Raw genomic sequence first — 20,116 nt, 5'->3', positions numbered from 1 at the left:
TGCACATGCACACACGCACCCCTCTGTGTCTCTGTCGGCATTTAGCTCTGGAGCAGCTTTCCAGGGTTACGGGGGAATCAAGGGGATTATGGGTGGTGACACCAACAACCAACCTCACAACATCATCATTAATCCCCTTTGCCTATTGGATTGCCACTGTTTGATAGCCTGGTGTCAGCAGAATATTGTTATTTGATTAAAATGATTGATTATATGGTTGGGCAATTTCCTGATAGTTAAAAAAGGTGGATTTACTTGCACCAATTAAATTCCCAAAGATATTGTTTTTTGATTCAACTTAGCTGCTGACTAACCTTAAAGGCCATGAACCTGATTAAAAAACTGCTTTACACTCACCTCCTTGTCCTCATTCTTCTATCATCCCTCACTTTATTTATTTTCTCCCTGACTACCTTTCTCTACAACTCCCTGTGTTTTATCCATCAATCATTTCTCTGGGAGTGAGCTACAGCTATAAGCCTTATGGGATCTTTAGTCCGCAGAGGAACCCCAGATGGTTAGACTGCATCTCCTGTTTCCTTCTCAAAGCAAAAGAAGCATTTGCAATGTATGTATGCAACTGTGAGTGTGTGTGCATGCATTAGCGTTCATGAAGAAAAAAGGTTTTATAGCACAAAGCTAGACGTGGTGTTAGACCGCAGGACAAACACATGTGACCACTATAGCGGTGGGAGAACGGCCGTGATGGAAAAAACAGCCCTAACCACTGGAACGCTCCTCTACTTTAATTGCAGTTGCAACCATTTTAAAGGCCCTGGGTACAGTCTGCTTCGTTTCTACCCGGCACCCCCAGACTGCAGCACACTCACTGATGATTCATCATGCTTTAACACCACTGAGAGGAACAGCTCAGAAACCTGTCCAACCAGGTCGACATTAGGCAGAACTCTGACCAGTGAGTAACAGAAACCAGATGGGATGTAAAAAGCAGACTGCGCAGTCTACTGTAAGTGTAGCACGCATTCAATGATGTAAGGTATCACTTGGAGCTGGGAGACGTGTGCTGATTCTGGCTTGGTCGTAAACCCTTAAATGAAGCCAACTGAGCGGTGGTGGAATGGTTGTAATTGCAGACACCGGTTGAACGTTGGGCTTGTGGTCAATTCTAGCTGCATATATTCCGTCTCATATTTTTCCCTGCCTCTTCCATGTGCATGTCCAGGCATGCGTGTCACCTAAGAGCATCCAGACTTTCTGGCTTGCCTTGACTATGTTGGGATTCATATCATGGCAGGAATATATGTCTTAGCGCATGTGCTGTGTGTGTATTTGTGCCTCAGTCTCAGCCTACCTTATGGTTCTTGCCATGCCTGTAGACCATCCAGTCCTCTCCATTGGTGCTGACCTCCAGCTTGAAGGTGGTGACATGGTAAGTTTTTTGAGTTTCCTTTGAAATGGCGCCCTGGGTGGCGATGCCTGTGAGCACCTTCAAAGTGTGGAGGTCCACCTGTTGGCAGAAAGAAAAGAGGAAGTTTAATCAAAGACCATAGCAAAAAATTTAAGAGAGAGAGATTCAAGCTGAGAACTGATCAATCAGCTGATTTCTGAAGGAGAATGTGATCCATGAAATGTTGAAACACAAAGTGATCCAGTGCAGCCCAGTCACCAGAATAAAATGTTGGCATTGTCTCCAAAACGGATATGTTACATTTGTACATTTCATAAGTATCATATTAACATTTCTCAAGTAATGTAGTTCAGATTACATGTATATGAGCTGAGGGAGGGTGGTGGATGGCATGAAACCTAGGCAAGACAGCTGCCAAGAAGCAGACCATGGTTCCAGGCCAACAAACAACAAGCCGTATTTATGGGAACAAAATTGGGTATGTTTTTAATGAAATGTCAGGACATTTTCATTCATATTTGTGATAACAAACCAGATATTTTTTTAACGAGACATTGGAACATTTCCAGCTCTGTTTGTGGCAACAAAACCGGGCATTTTTTTGAACAGGACATGACATTTCCAGCCATATTTGTGATGAAAAAACTGGGTATTTTTCCATCCACATTCGTAACAAGTAAACTGGGTATTCTTTAACAAGATGTTGGGACATTTCCAGCTGTGTTTTTGATGACAAAACCAAGTTGTTTTTTTTACCAAGACGTCAGGACATTTCCAGCCTAGTTTGTGGCAACAAAATTAAGTATTTTCGACGAGATGTAGGGACATTTTGAGCTGTGGTTGTAGCAACAAAAATGTTTTAAGCCTAACCCTAATCTCACAGCAACCACAGATTTGTCACAACATAAAATTGAAGATTGAATTGCAAAGAAACACAAAGTTTCAACATATGAAATGTACAAATATAACATATCCTTGTTTGCATGAAACAAACAATGCCAACATTTATTCTGGGAATTTGGTTACCCAGTGGCAACACTACTGAAATCCAGACCAAATTCCCTAACCTTTCCTGATGTGAATGTAATTCTTATTTTAGCCCACAAATGAAGTCATACACCTGACAAACTGCCCTCATGCTGAAGCTCTCACAACATTAACTTGGTAGACATAAACACACAGATATACACCCAAACTTATCAGCATCTATCTCTCACCTTCACTGCTCTACTTCCCTCTCCTTCTCATCTCTTGCCCTCTTTCTCTCTTTCTCTCTCTCTCTGCTCCCTGTGCCTCTCTCCTGGCAGATCGATAGTAATGACCGGGGGCTCATTTTAATTTCCTCCCATACAATAGCCATAATCACCTCCCCATCCTGATTGTGGATGCTACGCTACGTGTCTGGCATGCTGCTAGCTGTGTTGCATTATACATGGACAGCATTGTGTGCTGAATGCAGTCTTCAAACTCCTTCATTTCAAGGTCCCTCAAGTAGATACGCATTTCTTTTGTTCCAAAATGAGTAGCAGAACAAAGTTGCTCTCTAAATCACAATCAAAAGTCACAAAAAGATATTTTCATAGAACCTCTCAATTTGTAAATGATATAAAGAAGAAGATATTATATTGTTTGGTATATTTTAACAGATATATTCTTATTACATATTTGCACTTTTATCTGGGCTCTAACATGATTTTGTGAGAGGTTAAAGTAGTGACATTTCCTTACCAGAAACAAAGCCCAGCTGCAATTGTTTAACACAAGTATTTCACATTTTTAAGCCTTCACTTTTCATGAATTATGTTCTCTGCTTCGTTGGGACAGTGACTGGAGGTCTACGCCTCTACTTTAAAAAAAATAAGGATTTGAGACAAAGAAAGGCTGCAGACAAATGAAGAGCAAGAGATGAGAAAGGTTCTACTGTAGGTTATAACATTTATTCTCCTCCATTGGAGCTGTCCAAACCTGTAGATTAATCAGAACTTGTGGTGTGTGTGTGTGAGAGGGAGAGTGTGCTGTGCGTCCCACTGGGGTATAGTACAAAACACCGGGGGAGGTAAAATGCTGCGTTTGTTATCTGTCAGAGAGACAGGTGTTTTAGATTACTTCCAACACACACACACACACACACACACACACACATACACACAGACACACACACACACACACACACAGAGGCCTGCACGCTTACGGCCAGACAGAGATCCACCAAGACAACTAATCGATAGTCCGAAACTGAGGAGAGTAACGGATGAGATGAGGAGGGGTAAGGAGTAAGGGAATAAGAGAGAAAGAGAGAGAAATGCTAAGTGAGCCTTCCTCTGGAAGGTTCTCATCAATCACAGAGTTGTTAGAATAACGGAGCCACCAGAACTCACATCATCAGTCTGCACCACACCTCACTGTACCAGACCAGAATGGAATAGAACAGAGTAGAATAGAGTAGAATAGAAGAGAAGAGAAGAAAAGAAAAGAAAAGAAAAGAAAAGAAAAGAAAAGAGAAGAGAAGAGAAGAGACGAGACGAGACGAGACGAGACGAGACGAGACGAGAAGAGCTTGTTTGTAATCACATGACTATGGAGGGCAGGAAGTGATACATCCATATACTGCATGAATTGGATCTTGAGCAAAGTGACTACATAAAAGGTTTAGACAAACCTGCAGGCAGCAGATATAATCAGAAAATTGAAACTCATGTTGGATATGATCCATGCAAAACGAAGAAAAGTCATTTTTTCACACAGTTTGAACGGTTTTCCTGGTGTGGACACAACTGTCGTTAAAAATGACCTCATCGTCCAGACCTCCTACTTTTACTAATGTTACACGGCGAGCTGATGACAGCATACAAGAGTCTAGTGGACTATAACTATTTTGTGTGCGGTTGGGTACACAACTGAAACGACTGCCATCTTGTTTTTGGCCGGCTGAGTAAATGTGGTAAGGTCCTTTTTAACTTTTATATCTTAACTCTGTATATGGATGCATCACTGTCAGGCTAATGTGACTAGGTAACATTAGTTAACTTTAGCTGCTATTTTCTACTTGGTCAACCGTTTCCAAAGGTCTCACGTAACTCCAAAAATCCAGGGTGTGGCTAAAAACATGGAGAAGTTGTCACAGCACGTTGTAACTGTATCCAACTCAAGGCACGTTTACCACAATGCTTCAACATTAATGTTCAAAATTAGTTGACTCCGCTACTCTTGAATAAAGACTGGGGTTTTTGATCCACAGCTGCTGCTGTTTTTCAGTGAGATTTTCCCCTACATGTCCTACTGTTTCCAGGACATAAAATGGCCTTTGTTTTTTCCTAATTTGATCAATTGGAACAGCCATTAAAAGCGCATATTGTAAGCATTTGTGCAGTGACGGTAGTCTTTGCCTCCAGTTGCCCGCCCTTCATCTGGACAGCGTACTAATCAGTATGGTGTCATATGCAAAGAAGCTATAGAACAGAATAGAATAGAATAGAATAGAACAACAGCGTAGCTAAATCAGAGAAAGTGCCCTAGAGAGAGATTTAAACCACACACGTGGCCCTTGAGCCAACATAGCGAAGCGCACATGCCTGAGCTGCATGGGCACACAAATCAACAAACACACACTCACATAGACATGCATGAACACACGCGCACACACTCAGTTATAAGAGACCATGGGGTGTGAGATGCAAGAAGGAGAGGCATGTTGGCATTTATGACAGCTGCTTGTCAAGCCAGGAGGTTGCGTGCGCACACACACGCACACACCTATGTACACACACAGATGCAGGGGCCTTGCTCTCAGCTAGGTGCTAACGCAAGTGAACAGCTGAGAGCCTCTGTGGAACGCAGCGACCCCACCACAACACCGGTGAGCAGAGAGAGACAGAAAGACAACGTTCGAGGAGTAGAAGGTTCCTTTTCCAGCCAATTTTTTTTTGCAAAGATCTGATGTCAAGAACAATAAAATCTAAATCACAGGTCTTTTCATGAAACAGGGAGATTATATGTACAGTCTGACTGTCAGGGGACAAAAAAGAAGTACATGAAAAAAAATATGGAGATTCTTTTAAGTCATCCTTGTCGAGCAAATTCTTTAATGTCAGCTAATTTTGAGAGATGCACCGGAGAGAGTGAGCTGTCAGCTGCAGCTGAGGTGAAACAGGAAGGAAGTGAGAGACTGATGGGTCCTTGGCCTCACGCTGCCTGTTGGCCACAGTCCCTTCCTGTGTTTGCTGGCCCAGACTTTGGAGCTCTCAGTGGAGCTCTGACAATCAGAACTACTGCTTCTCTATTCCACATCTGTCTGTGGCTATCTGCAATTGTGTCATTGTTCCTAAAAATTAACAGACGGAGTGCTCGCCTGGTTCTTGTCTCTTTGAGCAAAACACTGATCCCTCGCTGGCCCTGTTACTGTTAACGGAATGGTTTTTTGATCATTTCTTAGAAGCAGCACATCTTGGGTTGTCTAATCACAGGGTTTGGGGAGGATGGAATATGCTGCTGCACAGAGCAAGCCTAACTCTCACAAGCTTTTTTGCTGTGGTGTGATTGTGCTGCAAGATTTTAGTCAGGAAAACTGAGACTCATGCAGCTGGCAGCCGTACCAGTTGGCAAACTATGAGAAACAATTCAGGCGATGATGAGAGTTTCTGGCTCTCGAAACTTGCTTTTAGAGAGATGACTGCATGTGGCACTGGGCATAGGGAGGACTCAAACTGATATCTTAATGAAGGGAAATCATGCCTGAGATTATGCCTGTTTCAAAAAAAGCTTCCAGACAATGAGTAAAGCAAACCTGTGTGTAGTCTTTGCAAGGCTACAGGAAGGTGACACCCAACAAGATAATCTGTTGTTTACAGAAGGTGACTCAGTGAAGAGCGTCTCGCAGGCTGGTTTGAATTCATTTCTGTCGGAGGGGTGAGTGAACCTCACACTCCCTTTCCCCTCTCACCCAGACAGCCTCATAACTCACGCTTGGCACAGGGATGGCAGGAAGTTGGCACTGTGATAAAATACGGGAAACAATGCCTTACCCAGGCATCTAGCTGCTAAACCTTGATATCACCACACCTCCCACTCGCTCTCTCTCGCTCGCTCTCTCGCTCTCTCGCTCTCTCGCTCTCTCGCTCTCTCTCCTGCACACACACGTACGCTGACACAAATATAGCCGTGGCGGAGTTATTATGTGTGACATGTCGACGCGAGAAAAAAAGATGCTATTAAAATAGGAGTGCAATCTGTTTTTACACTAGGTAGAGTAAACTTTTTCAAGAATAAGATTCTGTATTTCAGGATCAGGATCTGTGCCACATCCTGATGAAAAAGAAGAAACCCACCAAATCTTTAACAATCTACTTTTGATGTTGCACCATAGTACCCAACCTTGTCTCCTAGAAATGGTCTTTTTTTACATACTACTCAATAGTTTTCCACTAATACTGTCAGTATGAACATTTTTCTGACTTGCCGGAGGCATTAATTAACAACATTTCCTTTTTTGTCAATAGAAAATGTAATCCAGTCGGCACTATATCCCCTTAGAGGAATACTTCACCCACAAAATGTTCTTTGTACATCAATTTCTCAACCCGTGTTATGTTGAATTGGTGAAAAAAAAACCTTTACATTTCTCACATGCTTCCTCAGTGAACAAGAAATACAAAAAAGAACATTCTTGATCCTCCTATCCTCTCAAACATATGCATTTTCTCTAACACAGTGCATGCACTTGACCTTTGCTTGTGCATTTCAAACACAGGCATTTGCCCCGATGCGCTAATTGTCCCTGCGTGAGACTGTTTATGCAGAGGTGTTTTAAATAGTAAGGTTTTGGTAAAAAGGCAGGTGTTTGGGAAGTACTGAGCATATGACTGGATAAATAAGACTTGGATTACACTGTGAGAATTGTATGAGAGTTTATAAAAGATGTTTTGATAAAGTATGTTGTTAAAAGTGCCCCCCATTTCCTCCAGTTCATCAAATACTAAATCTCAGTTTCTGAATTCTTAATTCACGATGGAGGCATGTAAGAAAACTAAAGTTCTCTGCACTAATTCATAGTAACACAGGGGGAGTGATTGATATATAAATGGTCATTTTGAGGGCGAAGCATTCCTTTAAAATGTATTACTGTTGCAAATTAGTTGTATGGAAACACGATTTCCAGTAGATGGGTTTACGTCACCTACTGAGCACTAGGTGAGAGTTCACGTTTAACAAAGATGAAAACATCAGTTAAACTTTTTACATGAACATCTGTTTGTTAGTTTTAGTTTAGGATTTGTGAAGCCATGACGCATTTGTGAGCAACTGTAAGTATCAGTGATTCATAGCTATAAAGCCTTGATGTGACTATGGCACCCTCACCAAATAAATCCAAAAGACCATCTGTGGATAGAGTCATTTTAAATGTAAGTTTGGGGAATCCCTAAATTCTTCTTTGTTTGCACCACAGCTCCAGGTTTCTTGACAACTCGTACCTGTATGTACTCCCTGTTGCTGTCTTCGTTGGGCGTCCATCCGTTGTGATGGTAATTGAGTCGGGCCTGTCGTGGCAGCCAGTGGTCATCATAAAAGCTCGACGAGGCTGAGATCTGGTCGTCTGTGATCTTTCCTGACTCCATACCAAATGCATTACTGCAGTGGAAAGCTACAAGGGGGGGCAGGAGAAGGAAAGGAAGAGATTAACACCCATATTTTATCATTGATTTCATTTAAAAATAAGAAGATGCAGTACTAAATCAAACTTACTCTCAATGACTTCCTTGTGCGTCATGTTGTATCGAGCGGAGAAGCCATCTTTAGCCACAGCCATGTCAGTGTGGAAGGACAGAGAGAGAATCCCAGTAGAGGACTGGATCTCAGGAGGCACCCTGGTCCCACAGTATCGACCAATCAGAGGGCCCACTGTTGATCAGACAAGAAGTATTGGATTAGCCATCAGTCTGCTGAAATTCTTCTATATGTCATCGTTTGCTGGGGTATTTGTGTGACTGTGCTGGTTACACAAGATGTTACCAGGATCTCACTCATCCAGGTGTCAAGATGATTGATTAATTTTCCATTCCTTTATCAATCCCCTTAATCCTCATGTTTGTTTGTCTCTATCCTGCTACTTGCATTGTTTTTTCCTTTCTTCCATTATCTCCATCACTCCCTCCTCCACTGACATCTCATCACTCCACCCTCTCATGTCATCGCCTCTCTTCCCCTCATCTATCAACTCTATCTCTGGACTGGACATGCTTTTACAATGTGTATTATATATATGCTATATATATGTGTGTGTGTGTGTGTGTAAATCCAAGGATCTAAGTGATTCCTCTACTGTCCTCTTCTCTAATACCACAACTTGTGTATGTCAACACAAACAGATGAGTGTGATTTAGAGCCCTCAAGTGTGCTGGTGTGTGTGTGAGTGTGTGTGTAAAGGGGTGGGAGCACAGATAGTAGATTCATCCTGCTACTCCCTGACTTCTCTCTTACACACACAGATACTGTACACACACCAGGAGGCTTGTGGAGGAGGAAGAGGAAGAAAATAGCCACCAATCGATCAGTGCTATTGATTTTTTTCCCTTCCTTTTGGAATGGGTGGATATTTGAAATAGGGCTCTTGAGCAAATAACGGTAATAACTCTTTTCTTGATGGTGGTGAGGGGGAAAAGGGAAAAAAGAAAAGAGAAGACAGTCGAAAAGAAGAGAGAGAATCTCTGATCAACCGAGATGATTTCTATAAATAAATGACCCGTGTTTGCATAAAATTCTGGTCCAACAAATTGAAATTTTTTTCTTGAGGATTTAATATTTAATATTTCTAGCTTACAGGCAAAAATGGTCTCATTTCTCTTTCTCCCACTGTGTTTATGAATTTAATTTCAGCAGCGCATAAACTTGACAGAAGGCACATTTGTCCTTTGCCTGACCCCGGCAAACAGATACAGTATGTGGTAACACACACACATTGCCCTCCCCTTAATGGCATCATAATGTGGTATGTGCATGAATTACCTCGCTTTATGAATGGATGGGAATGAGCAAGCAGTTGAGTTCCCTCTGTCACAAAACACAAACATACCCAACATGTCCAGGCTATTTGTATGTTGACCTACAACAAGTAATGCTACCTTCCATGATCTGGAAGGCTGTGATCACCTAGCCTATGCCCTGACAAAACTAATAGCATTAAGAATACTATTTAGAAGTAGAGTATTTACAAGTAGTATAAAGACAGAAAGTCCCTGTAAAGAGGCAGGTTGGGGTGGTGGATGGGTTAAACAACACGGGACTTTGCCCCAGGTGACCAGTGTTTTAAACAGTGCCTCAACCTAACCTACATAACTGTACTTGCCTCAACCAACCCTACCTTACTTTACTTGCCTCAACCTAACTTACGAAACCTTATTTGCCTAAATCCAATCGACATAATTTACTTGCCTCAACCTACCCTACGTAACTTTACTTGTCTCAGCCTAACTTACGTAACTCCTTTTGCCTAAACGTAATATACATAACTTCACTTGCCTCAGCCTAACCTACTTAACTTAACTTGCCTTAACCTAACCTTAGTTGTTTTATTCGCCTAAACCTAACTAAGATACCTTTGCCTGTCTTAACCAATATGTTACTTTACTTGCCTAAACCTGATATAGACTATCTAACTTTATGTCAAGTACGTAACTTTAAGTTAAGTATGTAATGTCATGTCGAACCATTGTATGAGGGTTACTGACACGTCAAATTCCAGTTTTCTCTCATTGTACTTCAGCAAATTCTTACACTCGCTCCAATCATGTTAAGACCTGACCTCTCTGGCTGTTTATCATCTGTTTCTCTTCTCTCTTTCCTTTGAATAAATAGATGAATGCATAGATTTTTAAGCCGGTGCTTCCTTTTTCAACCTCTCTTCCCTTCCTTTGACACATTTTAATCTTACATGAAACAAACATGGTCATTCCCTTTCCTGGTTTGTCTTTTTTTCTTGTCCTGTCTTCCTGTTTAGGACTCTGCACTTCAACAAGTCCTTCACCTCTGAATCTCATCCCGTGTATCCCCTTCCCTTTCAACCTCCTCCCACTTCAGTTCACTTTGCTTCCTGTCCTCTCATCCTGCTATCCCTCTTGTCGTCTCTGTCCATCACTCAGAGCAGAGGCCTTTTATCTTCTCTTTTTCTTTCATCCCTCACTTCTTGCCCTTCTGGTCATCTTCATTTCTCTTTTACTTTCAACTTTGCCTAACCTCTCTTGCCTTCTATCTAATTCCCTGAAAAGAAGGCGTAAAGATGTTGTGGCTTTTTTCCTGTTCTCGTTTTAACTGCCCTCTTTTCTGTCTACCATCTCTCTGACTTTTCATCCCTCCTCAGGCTAAATTCATATTTACAGCAAAGTTATTCATAAGAACAAGAGCACCAGTGTTTGCTCTCCTTTGCTACTGATGCTGTTCAGTCTTTGCTGGGTAATTTCTAATTACCTTACAAGATTTTGGATTTAAGCAATTAAGAATGTCCCCATCCAAATTTTTTAATTTGTAAAACTAAAAACTGTGGCATAGAACTAAGAAGTATTACACAAAAAATACAAACTAAAATAGAGCAGTATAAAATACTACAGAAAAGATTTATTTTCCAACACGACTCTTTCTTCCTCTTCCATTCCCACTTTCTGAACTCCCTTCAAATCCTCCTATTTCTCTTTTCTCCCATTCTCCTCTTGAAGGCAGACCAGAGGTCTTCTGGCCTTTATTTATTCATCTCAACTTCTCCTTCCTTTGTTCAAGTCTTCCCAGCAGTGGATGACCTTTCCCTGCCCTTCCTCTGCTCTTCTTTCTCTCTCTACCTCTTCCATCTCTTGAAACTAGATCCAAGGTCTTCATGCCTTAGATTCGTCCTTCTAAACTCTTACAGTCCTTCTAGCAGCTAGACCAGAAATATCCTAACCCTCTAACGTTCCTCCTCTCACCTCCCCTCTTTTCTCCCTCCTCTCAGCAACTCCTATTTTATTTTCCCCTTGAAACGTTGTGTTGTTTCTCCACAGCAGGAGCCAACATCCTGCCTGTAAGCTTAGCTTTCATCTACCAACGCATATCTACTAAAATAGTTGCTACTCCACCTCAGTCAATAATGATGTAGGCAGGGCAGAATTCGCACCATTTTAACTTTGCTCTGTGTATTGACTCGTGAAATGGTTGAATTATCGTTGAACATCTCCATCAAGATCATCATCAGCAAAAACAACATCACTGCTGTTAACAGATGATCATCACGAATCTTAAACACATCCAATTGATCAATGTCTCACCTCCTGGGAGCCCGTCCCACACTTCCAGCCAGTCGTACTTGCAGTCTCCATCTCCACCTGGCAGGGGGTCGTTCTCCAAGTCAAAGGTGAGGAAGGTGAGGGTCACGTCCATGCTGGGTGGGACAATGATGATGAAGGAGCACTCCAGGTTGTGGGGGTATTTGTCAGGGAAGCCTGGGGACTCAATGAGACCCGAGGGACTGGTGAAGTTACGAGAACAGTCTGAACCTGGAATGAAGACACAGACACAACATTTATATTAAGATGTATATTAGATAGAAAACATATGTTTATAGCAGTTTGAGGTGGGTGTAACTCATTAGACGTGACTTTATCTGAAAAATGAAACATGTTAGCACAAAATATATTTAGAAAAGGGCATGGACTCCGTGTGATTACCTCAGACTAATGATATTATTCTGGGCTGACACTCAGAGGTGCTGTTTGCTTACAAACTGAATACCTGTCTCACAGTTTCATAACTCCCACTACAGCTATCTCATCTTTATTGACCAAATAGAAGTCTGGTTATGTGAAATTAACTCAGACTCCACATTATGTATATTATGCAGTTAATGTGATTGTTGGAAAACATATAGAAGATGAATATCTGGTATTTAGAGCACATTTAGGTCTGCAGAAGTCTTAACTTGTGTGCTGAGGTAATGGTAGTTTTATGTAGATGTGACTCTTGTGGGTAGAAATCCTACCCAAGAGTGATGTAACCTCAAAATGGCCATGTAGGGAATTAGATTAAATGATTTGAAGCTGATTCAGGTGCACCAGCTCCAGAAAAAAATGTAACATACATTTTAACCAGCAGGCTTTTAAAGTAGTAAAACAGTAACCTTTTTACACTGTGTCGCCTGTAAAGACAGAGATACAGCAAAGAATGAGTGAGAGAGCAACACTTAAGAGGACTGAGTGCCAGAAAGCCCAAGTTCATGTGTCCATTACAGGAAAAATGCATCTGCTTGTGTGTTTAAAGTGCACTTGGGCAAGATGTTGTGTGACTATCAGCTCTTGGGAAAAATGCAGGGGCAACCTCAACCCCAAAACCCCATTGCTCTGTGAGTATTAACAAAGAGATTGAGGAATTCAAGTGAGACAAAAGGAAACAAATAATAACAGAGAAAGAGAAGAGGAAAACCAGTGGGAAATAAAACTGAGTGAAGAGGGAGAAATAAAGAGAAAAAATGAAGATATGTAAGGGAAAAAGATGTAAACAGAAAAATAAGAGTGAGAAAGATGAATGTAGCATCTGTTGATAGTATCATGGTTGGGTGGTCTAACAGTTATGAGAAGCTTTAGATATCATCATACGTACACACACACACACACACACACATGCACATGGTGATCTGGGAGTAATCTGGGGCTCTTCATTTCTGAATGACTGTAATACCCTCTCTATTAATACTCACAGACACACACACACGTTATGGAGTGGGATGTGGTCGCACCAACTGGACCATTATTCCAGTCCACCCAGCCATGTATGACCAAACACCCCCCCCCCCCCACACACACACACACACACATACTGTCTAAGCCTCTTATTGTAACCCATTTCTCTCCAGTCTGTTTGGGTGTCTGCTATTGTGCTTGCGTGCTTGCATGAGTAAATGAAGAGACAGGGAGTAAGAACACATTAAGAGAGTGTGTGTGTATTCTGGCATGCAGACTGCATTAAAATATGTGTGAGTGTGTTCATGTACAGTTATATGTAACAACCTGTCTACATCAGATGTGTTTCAGCCCAGATGCGCGTTGATTTTGATCAATTCAGCTGTCTACATTGGCTGCTTACAGCTTCCACTTTATGCTCATAACTGCAACCCAAAGTGTGTCTTTAGGCTTTAAATCCATCTTCTTCTGACTTATGTAGCATTTACTGGGCTTTGAGCTCTGTCAATAATGAAATTGGTCCACAACTAAATGTCTAGTTTTGCCAGAGATCTCCTTGGAAACTAGGTTGTTACACCAGTATAAGTACGGACTCAGCCAGTCTGTCAGTTAGCAGGCTAAGAGATGCTGTCAGAGGCAGACAGAATATCTGAATATGTCTGTGTGAGACGTGGTCCTTTTTAAAAAAAAAAAAAAAAAAAAAAAAAAAAGATTCAGGATTAAACAAACTTTTGTGGAAATAACCAGGGATTTTCATTTTTATTTCCTTGTCTCCACTTTTCCTTTTCTTTTATTTTGAAGGTCTAGTCTGTAGCATTTAGTGGCATCTAGTGGTGAGGTTGCAGAATTCAAACTACTCCTATGTGACAAGTGTGTAGGAGACTAGCGCTAATGCGAAACACCCAAAATGCAAAAACGCGACTGGCCCCATCTAGAGCCAGTGTTTGGTTTATCCTTTCTGGGCTAGCGTACTGAAGAACAACATGGCGGACTCCATGGGAGAAGACCTGCTCCGTATGTAGATAAAAACAGCAATTCTTATTTTGAGGTGATTAGAAAGTAATGAAAACATGGTAATGAATATTATACACAATTTCTGCCAAAAGATTCTTCTAAATCCTTCACACCTAACCTTTAAATCATCTTAACTTCCTTCTGAAATATCACTGATTTTGTATGGCAGCTGTCTAGGAAAATGGTTAATGATAATGAGTATCTCGTTTATGTGTTTGAGCATTTAAACACCACATCCTGTTATCAGAAACTAGGATAATACCCGAAGATGCCACCTGAAGTACCCTGAAAGATTGCTGCTGACTACCTGCGCAGGCATGGCTCTAGCCAAGTGAAGTGACAGAAACACAAGACAATGGCTACAGCAAAAGTAGAAGATAGAAGGCTATTTTTCAAGTACACAGTGTATGAAGAATCTGATTTCTCTGGGCTCATGTAAACACCATATCCCAAATAATCATAACCAGGTTATGTGTTATTAAATGTCCATGTAAATGCACTCAATGTGATCATCAGTCCCTCCAGGATTCGTTTGATGCAGCGCTGAAGTACTGTCCCCTTGAAATGCTCTCCTCCTGTTGTCTCTGCCTTGTTAGCAAGAGCTTAAACAGCACAACATGATCGCATCCCTACTCGTCATATTTTTCACTTGGGCAGAAGCCCTGCCGCAGCAGTAACATACAACAGTCTTGTTGGGTAACATTAGCTTTATGATGCTAACAGTTAGCTGTGTCACTGTGTGCACAGAGCTCCGGTCCTGCAGTGGTAGTCTCATGATAAACAGTGGGAGAGGGGCTGAGTGAATCAATAGGCTGCGTGCAGCTCTATAATGAAATTAAATTTTACCTCTTTTAAATAGTCACATTTTCAGTAATGTTGTGGTGATTGGAGAAAGAATTCAAAGACAAAGAAGGTGGAATTCAAGGGGGATTGGCTCAATTTGTGTTAATTGTTGCGAGTGCAACATCGTGAAATCCTGGAAGTACTGGATCATCCGTTTTCCACTGCAACCATCTATTTTTAGTTAACACAGATTGTCTTGATATATCCCAGTTTGTGTCTTTTTCTGTCCCACTTTCCAGTCTGATTTGCTTGTTATTGTGACCTTCTCCCTCGTGTACGTGACCTCTGATACAAGCAAACACACTCACACACACACACAGTCTCTCACGGGGTTCCCCTTGCGTCTGGCCCCCCTGCAGAGTCAGTTGCTGGATAGCGCCGGTCTGCGTGACTATGAGCATGTGTGTGTGTGTGTATGTGTGTGTGTGTGTGTGTAGAGTGAACGCCTGACCAGTTCTGTTGCCGACAGCAATTTTATTCCCTTCTCATTACTTCATGTTCATGAACATCGCAAAAACACTTGTGCCCTCCTTTCTCCTGTCTGTCCCTTCTCCACATTCTCTCTCAGGCCCGTCTCCACCTTGTCCCTCCTCCTTGCTATTTTTCAAGTATACTCAAATCCAAAAAGACTATACTGGAAATGTGTTTAAAATATTCAACACTGCTTGTAGTCCCCTCTGTACTAAATTGACGTACATCTGTCTGTTTTCTGTAACTTTCGTTCCGCTCAACTTCTCTCCTCATTCATTTCTCCTTCCTTTTTAAAATCGTGTATCCCCCACTTCTCTGCTTTTCTCTTCTGATCTTTCTTACTCTCTTCTCTCCTGCTGTTCTTTTTTTAACAGTCGTCCCATGCATCTTTTCATCTTCCACAGCTCCATCATTCCCTTCCCTCCCACTGTCTCATTTCCTATTCTTTTCTCCTCACTTCCCATCTGTTTGAATTGGATGAGTGTGAAAGAAACACGTGTTTCACTATGGGGTAAGGTTAGAGGAAGTGTGCGTGTGTGTGTGTTGCTGGGTAGATCTGGCGCTCTTGCTTATGGCTCACTGATCTCGGGGAGACGGGATAAGTTCTGTCTGTGTGTGTGAGTCTGTGTGTGTGTGTTTGTGTAGCAAGCTGGCATGCAAACACTTTCATTCATCTAAACTGTGAGTTTTATTTCCTATATAAATGTGTGTGTGCGATTGTGTGTGTGTGGTAAGCTGGCATGCAGACATCTACTTTCATTCAAACTGTCTGTCATGCCAATGGGCTATTAGTCGGATCAAACCCGCAATTATTCTCTCCTTCCCTCCACCACGCACACACACACACACACACACATCAGTCCACATGCACAGGAGACTCAACATGCACAAACTGACAGACACACACACCGCAGGCCCACACACAGCTCAACAGTTCAAAACCACAGCTTGGTTTTTCCATGTATGGTTCGATTCCACCTCAACGTCATTTAAGTCGGAGGCTTGCGGCACTGAAACTCCTCTGACATTACATTTCAGCCTCTGTCACTGAATCACAGCAGGGATTTCCCTTCACAATAAACTCCCTATTCAACCAAATTAGCGCCGGCATATGAAATCAAACTGTCACAAGACAACCACCCCTTTAGCTATCCCAATGCAATTTGCTAAAAGCTCCAACCCAGCATTACTTTGATGATGTAAATTAGGGAAATATTTTCAGATTTATTCTTGAGTTTGACATCTCGGAAGACATAACTCAAGTCTGCTTTATTTTAATATTTACAAACCAACCCATGTAAACACATCTTTTACAGAAAAAAGACATCTCCAAATTCTTCATTCATCCATCACATTTCTCCATTATAAAAGTCCCATCTGTAGGCGGTACATTGAAAAAATACTTATAAATAGCAATCTGAGCAAAGCCACTATTTGAGAGATGTTTCAAAAAGGCACATTATTCTGCACTTAACACCAGTAAAACATTATATTTCCTTCAGGTCTGTTGTGCATTTTAAGGTAAATCATACCTCTGCTGTTTGTTACAGTACATCAGCCCTACCACAGAGCAAACTTTCGCTCCTCACTGGGTGCGATCTGGATCCACTTTCCTCAGTGGAAGCCAAAGGAAGGAGGAGCAAGTAATCTGATTGGTTAGACAGTGTAATAAACTGGCTTGATGGGTAGTCCGACAGAAACAGAGAGGAAGTGCCTGAAGGTATTTGGTAGAATGTAAACAACAGCAGTTATTGGAAGGATTGTCACGATAGCTTCCACATCACACTGCCACAGGAGTGTGTGTGTGTGTATGTGTGTGTATCTCACAAAAATCTGTTCACACGGTGGCACTATGAAGACTCATTTCTAATTTATGTCAAAAGCCCCCACAAGGTAAAATTTAAGGTTAAAATTATTTTCTTTTTGGTTATGGTTAAGTTAAGGGATGGGGTTAGGTGTGCAAAGTTAAGGTAAGGGTTAATGTCCAGGACATTAATCAAAGTCAATTAAATGCTCTTCTAAGTGACAAAAATAGGTAAAATGTGTGTGTGTGTGTGTGTGTGTGTAAGTAAGCGTTTGCGTGCAGACATTACAAGCTGCCCTGCATTTGTGAGTAACCGTCCAGCCTGCATCAGTGCATTCATATATGTGTGTGTGTGTGTGTGTGTGTCTGGAGAGTTCTGGGTCACAATAACAGCTGGGGGCACACTGCCTAGACAGTCAACGTTGATTGGTCGCCACATTCTGGCGGCTGTGTTCCTATTGGCTGGAATTTTACTACAGTATCCATAGTGACTAAGCTGTAAACAAAAACAAGTGTAGCATGTACATGTGCTTTTTGTTTTCAAGTATTTTTTTGTGTTTGCCCAAGCCCTTAATTTTGATGTCGGTTACTAGCATGCGTGCAAGAATCTTTGTGCATGTGCATGTTTGCATCAGTGCATTATAGGTCCATATTTAGAAGCTGTATATGTGTACTATGTGTCCGACGAATGTCACTGTAAGAAGACAGGAGACACATTCATGGTATTGTGTTTTAGGTGGATGTTTTCTATGGTAGATATGAGTCTCTGTAAATGTATGTGTGCCATTTCCAGACTGATTACACTGTTAATCTTTGAGGGGTCCAGTAATTAGGACACCCAGAGAGTGGGGGACAATCTCCTCCAACATGCATGCACACACACACACACACACACACACACACACACACACACACACACACAAACCCTCTCATTACTCCAAAACACAGGCCCCAGCAACAGGAAGGGATCGTGGCAGAACGTCCCTGGCGGGCCCCAAATATAGAGAAGAAAAGCAAAACCATTATCAACCCAAACAACGCAGGAAAGTGTAACAGATTGAATATGACTTCTGCTTGGTTTAAGATAATTTTCAAACACATCACATACATAAGTTGACTACCTGTCCAAAGACAATGTTCTCACTCCAGGAAAGCTTTCAGTAAAAGCACCCAGAATTGTATTTTTACACCTTTTTAATGTTCAAAATAAACACAGATAATGGAATAGATATATATAAAACCAAAGAACTGTTATTGCAAAATTTTACAAATTTTTTTAAAAAGCTAAAAGACAATATCACAAAAAGCATAAGTATGCTTGACAACTATTCTTTTGAAGTGCCTCTATCCTTGCTTTTTTTTAAAAAAATTCTGTCTATCTATCTATCTATCTATCTATCTATCTATCTATCTATCTATCTATCTATCTATCTATCTATCTGTCTATCTATCTATCTATCTATCTATCTATCTATCTATCTATCTATCTATCTATCTATCTAACAACCCCATCTGCATTTATGAGTACTGTCTGTGGTGGAAAAGCAAAAACCAATCTAGGGTTTAGGTACACGTCCGTACAGGTTACATATGGGTTTATACCAGAAGTGTTTGGTGGAAAGGCAGCTACACTCAGGGAGTTCACTGTGAGACGATACAGTATGTAAAACACAAACACATACACACAAATCTAGTCACCCACGTAACCAGACGTTCTGCTGCACCTTCCAGGATAACAAGATCTTGTTAGCAGTATGGCAACAGCTTGAATGTTCCAAATGGCTCCATTATCAGTGCCAGGGAAGGCTGGATACACACACACACACACACACACTCACTCACACAATCACACACACAATTACACAGACAAACTACAGGAAGTCCAGTATATAGTAGAGTTATCATTTAAAGAAGCTGACCTCACAAACAGAGAACTATGCAGCTGATGGTAACGTGGGTAGGACTCCCTCTAAATACAGACTGTCCAACCACGAAAAATATCAGAAATCGTCATTTTAGCAAAATGCCCCCAGAAAGCATTTGATCACATGTAAGTGACAGAGCCCTGTAATGGCCCCGAGCAGAAGTCAGGATGGATGGATGGATGGATGAACAAAAGGTCAGACTTTAACATGGTAGACTGCTCTTCACTTCCAGTTTCATACCGAAAGTCAGTGTGGGTTTCTTTTCCATGACCAAGCTTGATCCATAACCTTAACCAACTACTTATTTTATCCCAAACCATGTTTGCCTAATCTTAAACGTAAACATTTTCACATCATAAAGTTGATTTGTTATTTAACAGTGGTTTGAGACAGATATCGAAGGCACATAAAAAAAGTCATCCTGCCAGTAGAGGCTTTATGCTGATCAATTAGTGTATGGTTGTGGTCATGTAAAATCATTTAACTCCAACACTGGATATGTTGATGTTTTTAATCTAAGTTCAAGGAACTGAATGCTCATTTATGAGACATTTTAACAGCTCTGGATTAACAAAAACCTTTTAAAACTTGTTGCACTGAATCTTTATGATGAATCACTAACTATTGTTCCTGTAAGAAAACTGTAAACATATGGACTTCATCTGAATGTCTCACATGAAAATACCGTAACAGTGTTTCATGTTTTAGTTTGGTTTTCTTCAGAAAGTCATACATCAATTCACTGATTCACAAATCGCTCTCTGTCTCTCTGTCTTTCTCTCCCCAGGGTGCCAGGGTGTGAACACTGACACCCTTGTTGTTTTTAAGTCCATCAGGTGGACTGTGTCAGGCCAAAAAACACGCAAACACACACACAAAATCCCAACAGACTGGTGCCAGCAAGTGAGAAACACCGACAACCGCACGTGTTGTGTTAGTAACCTCAGCCCTCTGTGTGTGTGTGCGTGTGTGTGTGTCCCAGGGGAACAGGGCTCAGGAC

The 20,116-nt window shown here is 41.4% G+C and overlaps 1 protein-coding gene across 3 annotated transcripts in view; it reads right to left on the bottom strand.

The window, feature by feature from the left end:
* LOC126392819 (neuropilin-2-like) overlaps positions 1–20,116 on the bottom strand; it is a 117,622-nt gene that overhangs the window by 62,667 nt on the left and 34,839 nt on the right. For all 3 annotated transcript variants that reach the window (XM_050048476.1, XM_050048479.1, XM_050048478.1), the window contains exons 4-7: positions 11,653–11,880; positions 8,108–8,263; positions 7,837–8,006; positions 1,313–1,468 (exon numbers count right to left, since the gene is read on the bottom strand). In XM_050048476.1, coding sequence (XP_049904433.1) covers positions 1,313–1,468; positions 7,837–8,006; positions 8,108–8,263; positions 11,653–11,880 — 710 coding nt within the window. The remainder of the gene's footprint in view (positions 1–1,312; positions 1,469–7,836; positions 8,007–8,107; positions 8,264–11,652; positions 11,881–20,116) is intronic.

Source organism: Epinephelus moara, chromosome 7, assembly GCF_006386435.1.
Source record: "Epinephelus moara isolate mb chromosome 7, YSFRI_EMoa_1.0, whole genome shotgun sequence".
NCBI lineage: Eukaryota > Metazoa > Chordata > Actinopteri > Perciformes > Serranidae > Epinephelus > Epinephelus moara.
The sequence above is the reverse complement of the archived record's forward strand: the minus strand, read 5'-3'. Positions and strand labels throughout refer to the sequence as shown.